This window comes from Canis lupus, chromosome 15 (assembly GCF_048164855.1).
Source record: "Canis lupus baileyi chromosome 15, mCanLup2.hap1, whole genome shotgun sequence".
Classification (NCBI taxonomy): domain Eukaryota; kingdom Metazoa; phylum Chordata; class Mammalia; order Carnivora; family Canidae; genus Canis; species Canis lupus.
In genome coordinates, this window is record NC_132852.1 from 38,424,395 (window position 1) to 38,441,294 (window position 16,900).

The window sequence follows — 16,900 nt, forward strand, 5'->3', positions numbered from 1 at the left end:
TCCTGGAGCCCCTGTGGAGCACAGGACAGGACAGAGGATGGGGTGCCCTCCTGCCATACTCACAGGCCCAGGCAGAGAAGATGGGGTGGACGGCTGGGTCTCTCCCTGGGTGACGTTCAGCAGGACTTGACTGACTGCTTGAAGCTGGACCTTGATGTTCAGCTGGAAGGAAGGATGTGGAACTGAAGCCCCACGGGCTTCAGCAAGGGTAGGAGCCAGGTGCATGAGGAGATGGTGAGGCCAAGAGATGAGAGTTTGGCCAGAGACATGGAGAGGGGAGGCGCATGAGGTGCTGAGAAGGTTGATAGTAGGTCGTGTCTGCAGGCTACAGGCCAGTGGAGCAGGGGCCACTGGTCAGCCTGACTGAGGTGGAGTGGCTGCAGCAGCCAGCAGACGGCTGGCGGTGGTACTTGGAACATCTTGGTTTTCCTTTCAGCCATCGCACAGATGATGCGATTCCCAACCTTTTTTGTGGGTCTCAGACTTATATGTGGAAAAGCAAGACGACCTCTGTCTTAATTTCCTTGTGAGAATTTGTTAAGCAACCAGATTAATGAATAAAGCCTATGAATACAGGTACTCAAATCTCCCTATATTGAGAATATTTAGGGTGCCTGGGAGGCTCAGTCAGGGAAGCATATCTGCCTTCGGCTCAGGTCATGATCTCAGAGTCCGTGATCAAGCTCACGGGTTCCCTGTTCAGCATGGAATCTGCTTCTCTCTCTCCCTCTGCTGCTCCCCCTGCTTGTGCTCTCATACTTTTGTGCACTCTCTCGCAAATAAATCTTTTTTTTTTTAAACAACCTTCTATCAAAAAGATAGATATAGATAGATTTTCTAAGCCAAAATGCAAACTGTGGTCATGAGTAGGGTTGTTGACCAATAACTTGTAGGAATACCTAGTGTCCTGTGACCAGTTGTTTCCTGAGAAAATACCATTGTGTGAATGCAAAATTGGGATCATCCCTTTGCTCCAAAATTCCATTGACTTTCTTTTGCTTTTGTCCTTTAGAGCAAAGTCCGTGGTCCTGTCAGCGGCAGCCCAGACAGCATGAATGCCTCTCGCCTTAGTCACTCTGGTCAGCTGCTGGCTCAGCCTTCACCAGCCCCCAGCAGCTTGCCCGAGGCCATCAAGAAAAGGTAGGTCACTGATCAGCACCTGGTGTGTTAGCCATGGGCGCCTCGGGAGGTTGTGGGAATGGAAATGCGTGTTTATCCTTGATAGATGGGTTCGTCTATCTAGTGATCTTGTCCATGTTTTTCTTTGTGTTTGTTAATACGCTAGGCAAATGTGGTGTTTTATTCTCCTAGTCCCTTGTAACTTGCTAACTAAGTACTTTTCTTGTTTGAGGCCTGGATTACTAATTGCTTAATGAGGATATTGAAAGTGCTAGTCAGTCACATACTATAATACAGTCCTGTCAGCCATCATCTGTTATTCAAAACCAGATTCCCCCCAGGGAGTACATCATCCAAACCCCATCATCCTGGCCAAACCCCATCATCCTGCCTCCTCCCTCTCGCCCCCCACCACTCTGAGTTACCAAGCTGTGGTTTTCCTCCTGCTGCCTGTCCTCACCCCTACTCCTGTCACCTGGGCCACTGCCACCGAGGTGGTGAACAGAGCATTTCAGCTCTTTCTGCAAAGTCTTTGGCCTCCCTGCTTCCTGTCCAGTACTGCCTCCAAGCCCTCTCTGGTCAAAGGAGTCCTCCCAAAATATGATTTGATCAGGTTATTTTTTTGGCCAGTGACTTTGACTTGTAGTGGCTTCCCACTCCCCTGGAGGATCCAAGCTGAGCCTTTTCAGATGTATGTGGCCACCCAGAGCCACTCTCCAGGCTGACCCCCTGTTCCTTACAAACTCCTGGCCTAGCCCACTGGTTCTGAAAGTCTGATCCAGAGCAGCAGTGTCAGCAGCATCTGGGTACTTGTTAGAAATGCAGATGCTGAGTCAGCTGCTCAGGGGTGGGCCCAGCAGGCAGCTTTTCAGAAGCCTTGGCTGGTTGCTGATGCATAGGGAAGTTCCAGAACCTCTGGCCGGTGTCCTGCCCTGAGAGGTCCTCCCATCTGCAGGACGCATCTGCTTCCCCCCACCCCCCGCAGTGCCCTGACCACTCACACACCCAGCTCTCTTCTTGGACCGCCTGTGGGTGCTTTTGTTTCTGGTATGTTCCCACGCAGTTTCTTCAACATCTTCTATGTGTCAGGCTTTAGGCACTGGCGATGGTAAAGCCATTGCTGTGACCTAATATTCAGACATAGAAAATAGATGAATGATTATCTAGGGCAGGTAAAGCGGGGAAGGGGAAAGGGCTGATAAGGGGTACAAGGTTTCTTTTTGGATGATGAAAATGTTTTAAAACTACATAATTGTAAAGATTGTGTTAATTCTATAAATATACTAAAACTATCAAATTATACACCTTAAATGGGTGAACTTTATGGTATGTAAATTACATCTCAGTAAAGCAGTTTTAAAAATCCTGCTCTGTGCTTGGGGAGTTCATAGTCTATACTGTGGTGGTACTTCATTGTACATGACCTTAGATTCTTAACTTTCTCCCCAACCTCCTGTGAGCCTGAGAATGGTAACCAGGTCCTCTGCCTCTTACGTTGCCCTTTGGAGCTGGCACCGAGCCTTCAATCCAGTCAGTAGCCATGCAGAAGGAGCCAAGCAAAAATGTGGCCTGCACTCCTTCCATCAGAGTGTCGTGCTTCCCAAAGTGAGCAGAATTCCAGGGCACTGTCCTCCTGGATTTGGCATATTCCCTCCAGTGATATCCTTGTAGCTCTGGAAAAGCCGTCCTGGGAGCACAGGTTGCCTCTATGTCACAGAGCTGAAGTTGGAATAGGACAGTGGCTTATCATATTCTCCCCTTCCTCCCCACAGCCGTTCTTGACAGGACAGGTGCATTTCTTATCATAGAAAAGAGAGAGCAGATTAAATGAAATCAGTTCCTAGAACATGCTTTTTCACAGATCTCAAGGAACTGTGGAAATTGTGAAATAACTTAGTTTATATCATCTTTTTTCTATTTCAAAAATTGGAAAATAGGTGATTTGTGAGATATCTTCAGATTTTGGCAGTTTGGAGGGAATTACATTCAGCTATCTAGTTAAGTCAGAAAGAACTTATTTACTTCTAACTTTTATATTAAAAAGAGATCTATTTTTTTCACATTGTGAATGGTAATGCTTATTTTTGACTGGGCGTGGGCTTCTGAAAAGTGTTTAACAAGACGAATGAGATTACTAGTAGGACATGGTGCTTTAAGACAGCATCCAAGTAATTGTAATTTAATTTAAAAAATATTTTCAAAAGCTCTGTAATTTATTTCCTAAACAATAGTATTATCTCTGAAAAATCATGCTGAGCATTTTCTAATAATGTGATCATTTTCTTTAGTGAAGAACTGGTGGCTGAAGCACATACTCTCTGCACCCAGCTAGAAAATGCAATGCAAGACACCATCAAAGAACAGGACCAGAGTTTGAGGGTAATGGGCTGTGTGAATCCTAGCTATTCCATATCCTTCCTTTCCATGGCACACCAGAAAAAGCAAAAGCAAAAGCAATCCAGCTTGTCCTCTGTCTCAGTAAACGCTTATGCTTTTCTAGTACCTATTTATTATTATATATAGTAAAGCTAACAATTACTGAATGGGTACAAGTATTTTACGTGCATTATTTCATTTAATCCTTGTAACACTTTGTAACACTTAATTTTTACCAGGAAGGTAAGATCATTCTAAGAAGGTCTTTCTCTCCCTGCGGTGTCTGTAGCACTGCTGGGCATCTGCATGTGTGGGGTGCTGTGTCAGACTCTGGGGATGAAACAAGAACCTGTCACAGCCCCACCTCTCCGGGACTCAGACCTTAAGTAGGCCGTACTAGTTAGAGTGAAGCTCACCTGATAAAAAGCTAGTCAAGGCACAGGTACATTTTAAAGCAAAGCTCAGGTTGCTGAGAGGACTCTGAGTCATTCCTCAGATTTTTAAAAGGCCCTCTCCTGCCCAGCCAGTGACCTGCAAGCCTCCCCCTAACTTTTCAGCTGTCAGGAGAATCAGATGAGATACCACTGCTGATTGTAATCACTTCCTGTTTATTCAAGTGTCCCGTCTCCAGTTTGGGGAGACATTCGTCCTCCTCCTGACGGTATATTTTGAGCAGTTCACTGCTGGTTTGCACTTCTGCCAGAGGAAAAGGAAGTCTCCTCAGGCCATGTCATCAGGGAGGATTGAAAATGGGTACTGAGCTTAGCTCTTGATACCACCTACCCACAGTTGGGCAAAAATAAGTGCTGTGAGCCACAGGGAATACTAAAACTTCCCGTCTTCTTTCCATAGTCACAGAATCTGAGGGACTTCGAGCTAGGCCAAAGGAAAGTTCCTGTATGGTTTTGAAAAATGTAGTTTTAGCTCAAGAGTAGCCTGCAATAACAAGACTGCTATTAATGAGAGGATTTAAATTCCCTTCTAAATTGTGCTGATTGCCTCCTGAGGAAGACAAACAGCCTGAAGTGCATTGGTGACCACTGTATTTTTAACATGCCTGTTGACTTTCAGTCTCTAGACTGGAGCTGGTTACAGACGGAAGAAGAGCAGAATAGCCTGGAACAGGCCTCCTGACTGTGTGGGTGGCCTTGACCTGAGGCCTGATGGGGCTGCCTGGCCTGAGGCCCTCCCGCGGTGGCCCCTGCTATAACAGTGTCCCAGGAGTCTTCAGCACCTGGACAAAGATCTTCTCACTTCCCCAGGAGTTGTGACATTTACAACAGGCCAGGGGTGTGGCCCTCTGTGGGCACTACCAGCAACTTGTCTGCACACTGGAAGTCCTCCATCACAGAGGCTCAGCAAACACTGATGCCAGGCGTGAGCATTTGGGGAGACCAAGCCACTTCCTCTGCTCCAAAAAAATGCTCAAAGTACTTGCCCCACAGACCACTGGACAACTGTCTCACGTGACTCTTTCAGGACAAAGTATGCAAGACACTCGATGTCAGTCTGTCCTCTCCTGACCCCTCCTGATCGTCAGAGGCCCTGATCCACCTGTCCTCACAACTAGCGTTTCACCTGGACTCGGAAGCAGACAGACTTTTAGATCATAGACTCGGCCTGGCCCCATCCTTTCTCTTCATCTTTTCATTTCACTGCTGCTAAAATTTCCCTTTTCCTGACTACGTTGGTGGTTGTGCACCTTCAGCAAGGTTATAGGTGAATACCAGCTCTCCTCATCCATGGTCCTTTCAGCCACAGAGTGACTCGCTAGAGCCAGGGCAGGAGAGCAGCTTCCTTCCTTCGGGTTCCAGATTCCACCAAGGAGTGTGTCATTGTGGGGAAGAAAAAGAAAAGGGTATCTGTCGGCCCCATGTCTGCTGATCACTGTACCCACACCTGTCCTTGCTCAGACACATCTGTGTGGGGTGGTGGTGGGACAGGGGAGTTCCTGCTTCTTGTATCAGCTAGCAGTATTATTAAATCGATTTATTTAAAAAAATAGTTTCTATATTTTGTAACATAACTCAAACATTGGTATTGGGTTCCACAATCTATTTTTACAATATTTATGTTTAGGATTTAGGAACTCAAAAACCAACTTAATGGAAGGTGTCATAAAATTGAATAGTACATGGATCAGATGGTGCCATATAGCACTAGCACTGCTTCTTTGACATTTTACAACTTCTTTATATTAAATCAGGAATACAAAACGAGTTCAGATGATCAAAAATAGGCAAGTTTGGTCAGAAATAAGTTGGAATAGGAGAGTTTAACAAACTGGCTTCCATGGAAACCATACAAAGGGTTTCATGGCCAAGCAAGTTTAGGAAATGCTTCATGCTTTAATTCTCTTGGAGATTCACATGGTACCCTAGCATATTAAAGTTTCTGAGAGTCCTGTAGTAAACTGACTTCACTGTATAAATCTGTTTACATTTGACAACAGAGCCTTTTCTACCCCCCCCCCCCCCTTGTGTGAGCATAACATTTTTTAACATCCCAAAGAGCTAGAGTTGGATACAGCATGATTTTGGAAACACTGGTGAGGAGCACAGTGGGAAAGAAGTCCAGAAAGACAGGCTGGGATGACACCAGACTGGGGAGGGAAGGAATGTTGGCCTAAGGGTTATGGACCTACAGGCAGCCAGGAGTCACTGAAGAATTTTGAGTAAGAAAATGACATCACCAAAGCAATGGCTTAAAATGACTAACGTAACTGGTATATGCTACTTGATTAAAAAAGTGAAAAGTCTGGAGGTCGGACTTCTGCTTCCAAGATGATGAAATAGATGTACTTTCCCCAGTCTTTCCCTTAAGCATAACTAAAATCCTTCACCGTTGTCTATAAACAAGTATAAGAAGTCGCTGAAAGGTAGAAGGCGACAGACCAGCTAGGGACCTTGGACCTGAGGAGTGAGGTGGTGGTGAGTTCCCTGGGTTTTCCTTTTGCCTTATCAGTCCCCAACTGGGTGTGGGAAAACTAACAGCAGGCACAACTAAAGAGCCTGCTCCCTCTAGTGGTACTAGGTTCCCAGGGCTGCTGTAACAAATTCTACCCACCGCACAGCTTTAAGCAACAGAAATCTGTTCTCACAGTTGGAGGCTAGAATCAAAGTGCTGACAGGACAGCACTTCCTCCAAAGACTGCAGAGAGAGTCTTTCCTTTGCTTCCTCTGGCTTCTGATGAGTCCAGGTGATCCTACACTTGTGGCCACATCTCTGCCTTCATGGTCATATTGCCACTTTGTCTTCTACCCGTCAAATCTCCCCTGTGGGCCTATTATTAGAACACTTGTGACTGAATTTAGGGCTGGTCTGGATAATCTAGGATAAGCTCCTCTCCTCAAGACCCTTAATGTAATGACATGCTTTGCCATGTAAGGCAATATTCACAGATTCTGGGTTTAAGATCCACGTTTCTTTCAGCGGGGACCACCATATAACCCAGTACAATCCACCACCCAGCCCCTCAAAATCCATACTCCTCCCCTATGTAAAATATTCGCCCCATCTCAGCATCCCCAAAAGTCTCAACCCATTACAGAACCAACTCCATGACAAAAATCTAAATGTCAACTCAGAAGTCCTGAATTTCATTATCTACAGCTCATTTGGGGAGACTTGGCATGATCATCCTGAGTCAAAAATCTTCCATCTATGGATCTGTGAAACCAGAAAACAAGTTACCGTTACAGCTCCTAAGATACAAAGGTGAGATATGCATATAATAGATACTCCCAATCTAGAAGAATGAAGGAGTCACCAGTCCCAAGCAAGCTTAAAATCCAGCTAGGTAAATTTCGTTAGGTTTCAAGTCTTGAAAATCCTCTGTCACTTGGCGGCTCTGCCCATGGGGCCCAAGCCAACTTCATGGCCTCTTGAGTTTGTGCCTGCAGTGACTCATAGGCATCCGCTTCTGTGCCTGCTCCTCTAGCCTCTGCCTTTGTATCCAAGTGTGTGCCCTCAGAATCATTCTTTTTCTTGAAGGCTAGCATATTTTAAAACTGAGTGACTCTATCAACCATTCCCAGCCTGCAGAGTTTTGGAAGTCTAACAGACATCTCTTCATCCTCTCTCTACCCCTCTTAGTCCGACCTGATTTCTGTGCTATTCTCAAAGATTTTGCAGGTCTCCTGTGTATGTTCTGAGAGTCCATACCATTAGATAAAAGGTCCACAGATCTTGCTTAGGCAACCCCATCACTATTCCTGGCTTCTGCTGAGATGATTGGGTCTATAAGTCACACACATACTCTTTTCAGTGAAAGGTTGTCTGGTTGCATCCTTGGTCTGCTCTCCAGAGGATGTTTTACCAATAGTGAATTTCTTAATTTTAGCACCCTTTGCAATCTGGTTAGGCTGAAAACCTTGAAAATCATCAAGTGCTTTTTTTTTTTCCTTCTTCTTCTTCTAGACCTTTCTTCATTTCCTTCCTTTTGTATTTTACTGTAAGTTGCAATGAGAAATCAGGCTACACCTTCAACACTTTGCTTGGAAATCTAAGCAGCTAAACATCCAGGTTCATTGCCTACAAGTTTTGCTTTCCACATAATGGCAGACCATAATTCAGCTAAGTAACATACATATTTCTACCAACACTCTATTGATGATGATATATGTATTCTCGAAAATGGTAGAAGCTTTATCTACCATGCTCGTCACTTTCTGAGCCCTCATCAATGTCTTTAATGTCTCCAAATAAAATTAAAAGTATGGATAAATACAATAGACTTTCCTTTTCTGGAGTTTTCTAAATTATGTTTGATGTCACCTGGATGGCTCAATCAGTTAAGCCTCTGCCTTTGGCTTGAGTCATGATCCCAGAGTCCCAGGATCGAGCCCCAAATTGGGCTCCCTGTTCAGTGAGGACTCTGCTTCTCCCTCTCCCCCATCTCTCACTCTCCATTTTTTTTTAATTTATTTATGATAGAGAGAGAGAGAGAGAGAGGCAGAGACACAGGCAGAGGGAGAAGCAGGCTCCATGCACTGGGAGCCCGATGTGGGATTCAATCCCGGGTCTCCAGGATCGCGCCCCGGGCCAAAGGCAGGCGCCAAACCGCTGCGCCACCCAGGGATCCCCTCTCACTCTCTATTTTTAAAAGACCCAACTATATGCTGCCTACAGGAATCTCAGTTCAAATATAATGATTGAAGCGGGTTGAAAGTAAAAGGATGAAAAAGATACACCATGCAAACACTAATCAAAAGAATGTAGGAATGACTACATTACTATTGGAGATTAAAAAAAAAAAAAAGACCAGGGACAGAGAGGAACATTACAATAATAAATTGCAGTAATCCACCAAAAACATAGCAATCCTAAGTCTTAATGTACCAAACAACAGAGCTGCAAAACATGTGAAGCAAAAACCAACAGAACTGCAAGGTGAGATAAATCCACAATCAGTTGGAATTGTATTTCTCAACAATTCATAGAACTACATATAAAATGAGCAATACATAAAGAATAAAGAAGAACTCAATGCTATCAACCAACAGGACCGCATCAACAATTTTAGAGCACACCTCCAACAATGGCAGAGTATTCATTCCTTTCAATTACCCAGGGAACATATACAAAGATAGACCAAATCTTGGGTCATAAAACAAACCTCAACACATTTATAAGCACTGATGTCATACAGAGTGTGTTCTCTGATCACAATGGAATCAAACTAGAAATTAGTAACAGATAACTGGAAGGGCACCGGGTTCACAGTTGGTTGGGTTTCAGCTCAGGTCATGATCGCAGGGTCATGATCTCAGCATTGTGAGATTGAGCTCCATGTTGAGGTCCATGCTCAGCACAGTCTGCTTGGGATTTTCTCTCCCTCTCTCCTCTGCCCCCCACCTCCCTTTGCTCACTTGCTTACTCTCTCTCTGAAATAAATAAATCTGAAAAGGAAAAGGAAAAGGAAGGAAGGAAGGAAGGAAGGAAGGAAGGAAGGAAGGAAGGAAGGAAGGAAGGAAGGAAGGAAGGAGAAAAGAAAAAAAAAGAAAGAAAGAAAGAAAGAAAGAAAGAAAGAAAGAAAGAAAGAAGAAAGAAAGAAAGAAGAAAGAGAAAGAAAGAAAGAAAGAAAGAAAGAAAGAAAGAAAGAAAGAGAAAGAAAAGAAAGAGTTAAAATTTGTGGCACACAGCTAAAGTTTTGAAAGAAATGTATAACACTAAGAGTACTTTAGAAAAGAAGGACCTCTCAAACAAATAATCTAAGCTCTCACTTCCAGGACTTAGAAAAAAAAGAGAGCAAAATAAACAAAAGCAGAACAGCAAAACAATAAAGATAAAATAATAAATTGATTAAAAGGAAAACAAAAAGATAATATCTAAACAATAAGATGGTGGGTGGCCAGGTGGCTCAGTGGGTTAAGCATCCAACTCTTGATTTTGGCTCAGGTCATGATCTCAGGGTCCTCAGATTGAGTCCTGCACAGGCTCCACACTCAGCAGTGAGTCTAGTTGAGGATTCTCTCTCTCTCCCTCTGCCCCTCCCCCTACTCATGTGCATGTGTATGCGTTCTCTGTCTCTCTCTCTTTCTCTCTCTCAAATAAGTAAATCTTTTTAAAAAAATAACAAGGGCACCTGTGTGGCTCAATGGTTGAGCATCTGGCTTTGGCTCAGGTCATGATCCTGGGGTCCTGGGGTTGAGTTCTGCATTAGGCTCCCTGCAGGGAGCCTGCTTCTCCCTCTGCCTGTGTCTCTGCCTCTCTCTCTATCTCTCATGAATAAATACATCTTTAAAAAGCAAACAGCTCCTCCATGGGCACATTGTGGGCGTTGAAGGAGCCCCTTGCCTTCCTGCGAGCTCTGGAACTGATAACTTTCAAATCATTCTGAAAACCTACGAATTTGACCTGAGATTTTTTTTTTTTTAAGATTTTGTTTTATTTACTCATGAGAGATACAGAGCAAGAGAGAGAGGCAGAGACACAGGCAGAGGGAGAAGCAGGCTTCATGCAGGGAGCCTGACGTGGGACTCAATCCCGGGTCTCCAGGATCACACCGTGGGCTGCAGGCAGCGCTAAACCGCTGTGCCACCAGGGCTGCCCCTTGACCTGAGATTGAGAACAGCTGGAATGCTACAGAGAGAGGAGTTTGCGCTTCTAACAAGGTAGGAAGGTGGAAAAAAAAAAAAAAATCCAGTGGGGGAGGGGCCCCGCGAGTGACGAAAGCCTCCAGGACAGGAAAGCCCGGCCCTGGAGAAGTGGAACTTTAAAACTCTGCACCAGATTCTTCCCGGATGGAAAGGTGCTCAGCAGGGAAATCAGGCAGAACCGCAGGAGGGGCAGTGGAGCCTCCAGTCTCCCAGAGTCACTAACAGAGGAAGTGCCCCCGAGGGGAGCGCGCACCACAGACTGCAGGCCAAGCACTGTAAAGGGCTGGAGCACACCTGGGGGGGCCTTGGGAAGCTGCTCAGGCGGGGGCTGCGCCCTGCTGCCTTCCGGAGCCGGGGCCCCAGAGTGTGATTCCAGCAGCACACGCCCAGATTCCAGGGCTCTGGGGGACACAGCTCAGGATCCTGTGTTCCCCCCCAGGACAGGTGGAGACGGGGAGGGCACACGTCAGCGAGGACTCTCCTGCTGCCAGGCGACCCGAACTATGCAGGTCAGCACCCCCCCACACCACCACCACCCCCCCACCCCCGCCCCGGAGCATCCTGGCTAGTGAGGACTGGGAGACTGTGGTAGTTACTGCAGGAGCTGACTCCAGGGCTGGAGACCTCGCTGCTGCCAGTGTGGTTGTTCCTCCTTGTGTCACCCTGTGCCTGGGAAGGAGCAGAGCCTGCGGGGAACAGCAGCCTCACAGGATAAACAGCTCCCACTGAGCCATGCACCTGGCAGGGGGCGGGGCAGCTCCCCCAGGTGCACACACCTGAGAATCAGCACAGCAGGCCCCTCCCCCAGAAGACCAGCTGGAAGGACAGGGGAAGAGCAAGTTCTGGAATTAGCAGTGCTAGAAAGTTCCAGGGGAAGTCAAGGGATTGACAGTATATAGAACCAGAGGAATCATCCAGGGTGAAATTTACTTAGATTGTGGTTGATATTCTTGACTCAGCCCGCTCATACAGCCACTCTGCACTGAGAAAAATGACTAGAAAGAACTCACCACAAAAGAAAGAATCAGAGGGATCCCTGGGTGGCGCAGCGGTTTGGTGCCTGCCTTTGGCCCAGGGCACGGTCCTGGAGACCAGGGATCGAGTCCCACGTCGGGCTCCCGGTGCATGGAGCCTGCTTCTCCCTCTGCCTGTGTCTCTGCCTCTCTCTCTCTCTCTCTCTCTCTCTCTGTGACTATCATAAATAAATAAAAATTTAAAAAAAAGAAAGGATCAGAAACAGTACTGTCTGCCACAGAGTTACAGAATTTGGATTACAATTCGATGTCAGAAAGCCAATTCAGAAGCACAATTAGAAAGCTACTGGTGGCTCTGACAAAAAGCATAAAGGAATCAAAAGACTTCATGACTACAGAATTTAGATCTAATCAGGCCTAAATTAAAAATCAATTAAATGAGATGCAATCCAAACTGGAGGTCCTAATGATGAGGGTTAATGAGGTAGAAGAAAAAGTGAGTGACATAGAAGACAAATTGATGGCAAGGAAGGAAGCTGAGGGAAAACGAGAAAAACAATTAAAAGACCATGAGGAAAGGTTAAGGGAAATAAATGACAGCCTCAGAAGGAAAATTCTAGTATAATTGGGGTTCCAGAGGGCCAGAAAGCATATTTGAACAAATCATAGCTGAGAAGTTCCCTATTTTGGGGAGGGAAACAGGCATTCAGATCCAGGAGATAGAGAAGTCCCCCACTAAAATCAATAAAAACTGTTCATCACCTCGACATTTAATAGTGAAACTTGCAAATTCCAAAGAGAAAATCCTTAAAGCAGCAAGAGACAAGAGATTCCTAACTTATATGGGGAGAAATATTATATTAACAGCAGACCTCTCCACAGAGACCTGGCAGGCCAGAAAGGGCTGGCAGGATATATTCAGGGTCCTAAATGAGAAGAACATGCAGCCAAGAATACTTTATCCAGCAAGGCTCTCATTCAGAATAGAAGGAGAGATAAAGAGGTCCCAAGATAGGCAGAAACTGAAAGAATATGTGACCACCAAACCAGCTCTGCAAGAAATATTAAGAGGGACTCTGTAAAAGAAAGAGGATGCCCAAAGAAACAATCCGCAAAAACAGGGGCTGAATAGGTATTATAATGACACTAAATTCATATCTTTCAATAGTAACTCTGAACATGAATGGGCTAAATGATCCCATCAAAAGACACAGGGTTTCAGACTGGATAAAAAAACAAGACCCATCTATTTGATGTCTACAAGAGACTCATTTTGACCTAATGAGTCTAAAGGACACCTACAACTTGAAAATGAAAGGTTGGAGAACCATTTACCATTCAAATGGTCCTCGTAAGAAAGCAGGGATAGAAAAAAAAAAAAAAAAGAAAGCAGGGATAGTAGCAATCCTCATATCAGATAAATTGAAGTTTATCCCAGGCAGCCCCAGTGGCGCAGCAGTTTAGCACCGCCTGTAGCCCGGGGTGTGATCCTGAAGACCTGGGATCGAGTCCCACGTCAGGCTTCCTGCATGGAGCCTGCTTCTCCTTCTCTCTCTCTCTCTCTCTCTGAATAAATAAAAAAAAAATTAAAGTTTATCCCAAAGACTCTAGTACGAGATGAAGAGGGACACTATATCATACTTAAAGGATCTATCCAACAAGAGGACCTAACAATCATGAATATTTATGCCCTTAATGTGGGAGCTGCCAAGTATATCAATCAATTAATAACCAAGTAAGGACATACTTAGATAAAAATACACTAATACTGGGAGACTTCAACAGGGCACTTTCTGCAAATGACAGATATTCTAAGCACAACATCTCCAAAGAAACAAGAGCTTTAAATGATACACTGGACCAGATGGATTTCACAGATATTTACAGAACTTTACATCCAAAGGCAACTGAGTACACATTCTTCTCAAGTGCACATGGAACTTTCTCAGAATAGACCACATACTGGGTCACAAATCAGGTCTCAACTGATACCAAAAGATTGGGATTGTCCCCTGCATATTTTCAGGCCATATGCTTTGAAACTTGAACTCAATCACAAGAAAAAATTTGGAGGAAACTCAAACAAGTGGAGGTTAAAGAGCATCCTGCTAAAAGATGAAAGGGTCAACCAGAGAAGAATTTAAAAGATTCATGGAAACTAATGAAAATGAAGATACAACCATTCAAAATCTTTGGGATACAGCAAAAGCAGTCCTAAGAGGGAAATACATCTCAATACAAGCATCCCTCAAAAAATTGGAAAAAACTCAAATACACAAGCTAACCTCACACCTAAAGGTACTGGAGAAAGAACAGCAAATAAAACCTACACCAAGCAGAAGAAGAGAGTTCATAAAGATTCGAGTAGAACTCAATGAAATAGAGACCAGAGGAACTGTAGAACAGATCAACAAAACCAGGAGTTGGTTCTTTGAAAGAATTAGTAAGATAGATAAACCATTAGCCAGCCTTATTAAAAACAAAAAAGAAAAGACTCAAATTAATAAAACCACGAACTGGGCAGCCTGGGTGGCTCAGCGGTTTAGCACTGCCTTCAGCTCAGGGCCTGATCCTGGAGACCCAGGATTGAGTCCCATGTCAGGCTTCCTGCATGGAGCCTGCTTCTCCCTCTGCCTGTGTCTCTACCTCTCTCTCTTTCTCTGTGTGTCTCTCGTGAACAAATAAATAAAATATTTTAAAAAATAAAATCATGAATGAAAAAGGAGAGATCACAACCAATACCAAGGAAATAGAAACGATTTTAAAAACATATTATGGGCAGCTATACACCAATCAATTAGGCAATCTAGAAGAAATGGACGCATTTCTGGAAAACCACAAACTACCAAAACTGGAACAGGAAGAAATAGAAAAGCTGAACAGGCCAATAACCAGGGAGGAAATTGAATCAGTCATCAAAAACCTCCCAAGACACAAAAGCCCAGGGCCAGATGGCTTCCCAGGGGAATTCTAGCAAACGTTTAAAGAAGAAACAATACCTATTCTACTAAAGCTGTTCCAAAAGATAGAAAGGGATGGAATACTTCCAAACTCATTTAATGAGGCCAGCATCACCTTAATTCCAAAACCAGAAAAAGTCTCCACCAAAAAGGAGAATTATAGACCAATATCGCTGATGAACAGAGATGCAAAAATTCTCAACAAGATACTAGCCAATAGGATCCAACAATACATTAAGAAGATTATTCACCATGACCAAGTGGGATTTATCCCCGGGATGCAAGGCTGGTTCAACAATTGTAAAGCAATCAATGTGATAGATCATATCAACAAGAGAAAAAAACTAGAACCATATGATCCTCTCAATAGATGCAGAGAAAGCATTTGACAAAATACAGCATCCATTCCTGATCAAAACTCTTCAGAGTGTAGGGATAGAGGGAACATTCCTCAGTATCTTAAAAGCCATCTATGAAAAGCTCACAGCAAATATCATTCTCAATGGGGGAAAAACTGAGAGCCTTTCCCCTAAGATCAGGAACATGACAGGGATGTCCACTCTCACCACTGCTATTCAACATAGTACTGGAAGTCCTAGCCTCAGCAATCAGACAACAAAAAGACATTAAAGGCATTCAGATTGGCAAAGAAGTCAAACTCTCCCTCTTTGCAGATGGCATGGTAATGTACATAGACAACCCAAAAGACTCCACCCCAAGACTGCTAGAACTCATACAGCAATTCGGCAACGTGGTAAGATACAAAATAAATGCCCAGAAATCAGTGGCATTTCTATACACTAACAATGAGACTGAAGAAAGAGAAATTAAGGAGTCAATCCTATTTACAATTGCACCCAAAGGTGTAAGATACCTAGGAATAAACCTAACCAAAGAGGTAAAGGATCTATACCCTAAAAACCACAGAACACTTCTGAATGAAATTGAAGAAGATGCAAAGAGATGGAAAAATATTCCATGCTCAGGGATTGGAAGAATTAATATTGTGAAAATGTCTATGCTACACATTTAATGCAATCTCCCTCAAAATACTATGGACTTTCTTCAGAGAGTTGGAACAAACCATCTTAAGATTTGTGTGGAATCAGAAAAGACTCTGAATAGCCAGGGGAATATTGAAAAAGAAAACCAGAGCCAGGGGCACCACAATGCCGGGTTTCAAGTTGTACTACAAAGCTGTGATCATCAAGACAGTGTGATACTGGCACAAAAACAGACACATAGATCAATGGAACAGAATAGAGAACCCAGAAATGGGCCCTCAACTCAATGGTCAACTAATATTCAACAAAGCAGGAAAGACTATCCACTGGAAAAAGGACAGTCTCTTCAATAAATGGTGCTGGGAAAATTGGACAGCCATGTGCAGAAGAATGAATCTAGACCATTCTCTTACACCATACACAAAGATAAACTCAAAATGGATGAAAGATCTAAATGTGAGACAAGAATTCATCAAAATCCTAGAGGAGAACACAGGAAACACCAGTTTTGAACTTGGCCACAGCAAGTTCTTGCAAGATACATCTATGAAGGCAAGGGAAACAAAAGCAAAAATGAACTATTGGGACTTAAGATAAAAAGCTTCTGCACAGCAAAAGAAAGTCAACAAAACTAAAAGACAACCTACAGAATGGAAGAAGATATTTGCAAATGACATATCAGATAAAGGGCTAGTATCAAAGATCTATAAAGAGGGCAGCCAGGGTGGCTCAGTGGTTTAGCGCTGCCTTCGGTCCCGGGTGTGATCCTGGGGACCTAGGATCAAGTCCTACATCGGGCTTCCTGCATGGAGCCTGCTTCTCACTCTGCCTGTGTCTCTGCCCCCCACCCCTCTGTCTCTCATGAATAAATAAATAAAATCTTTAAAAATAAAAAATAATTAAAAAAGACAAAAATCTATAAAGAACTGATTAAACTCAACAGCAAAGAAACAATCCAATCATGAAATGGGCAAAAGACATGAACAGAAATTTCACCAAATAAGACATAGACATGGCTAACAACCACATGAGAAAATGCTCTGCATCACTTGCCATCAGGGAACTACATATCAAAACCACAATGAGATACCACCTCACACCAGTGAAAATGGTGAAAATTAACAATACAGGAAACAACAAATATTGGAGAGGATGCAGAGAAGGGGAACCCTGTTGCACTGTTGGTGAGAATGTGAACTGGTACAGCCACTCTGGAAAACTGTGTGGAGGTTCCTCAAAGAGTTCAAAATAGAACTGCCCTACGACCCAGCAATTACACTGCTGGGGATTCACCCCAAAGATACAGATGCAGTGAAATGGCAGGACACCTGCACCCTAATGTTATAGCAGCAATGTCCACAATAGCC

At 44.0% G+C, this 16,900-nt stretch overlaps 1 protein-coding gene across 5 annotated transcripts in view; it reads left to right on the forward strand.

Moving 5' to 3' along the window:
- The window catches only part of IKBKB (inhibitor of nuclear factor kappa B kinase subunit beta), a 58,725-nt gene extending 53,228 nt beyond the window's left edge, over positions 1-5,497 (forward strand). For all 5 annotated transcript variants that reach the window (XM_072776644.1, XM_072776643.1, XM_072776642.1 and 2 more), the window contains 3 exons: positions 1,013-1,140; positions 3,408-3,498; positions 4,567-5,497. In XM_072776644.1, coding sequence (XP_072632745.1) covers positions 1,013-1,140; positions 3,408-3,498; positions 4,567-4,629 — 282 coding nt within the window. In that variant the 3' untranslated portion in view covers positions 4,630-5,497. The remainder of the gene's footprint in view (positions 1-1,012; positions 1,141-3,407; positions 3,499-4,566) is intronic.
- Positions 5,498-16,900: the final 11,403 nt, after the last annotated feature.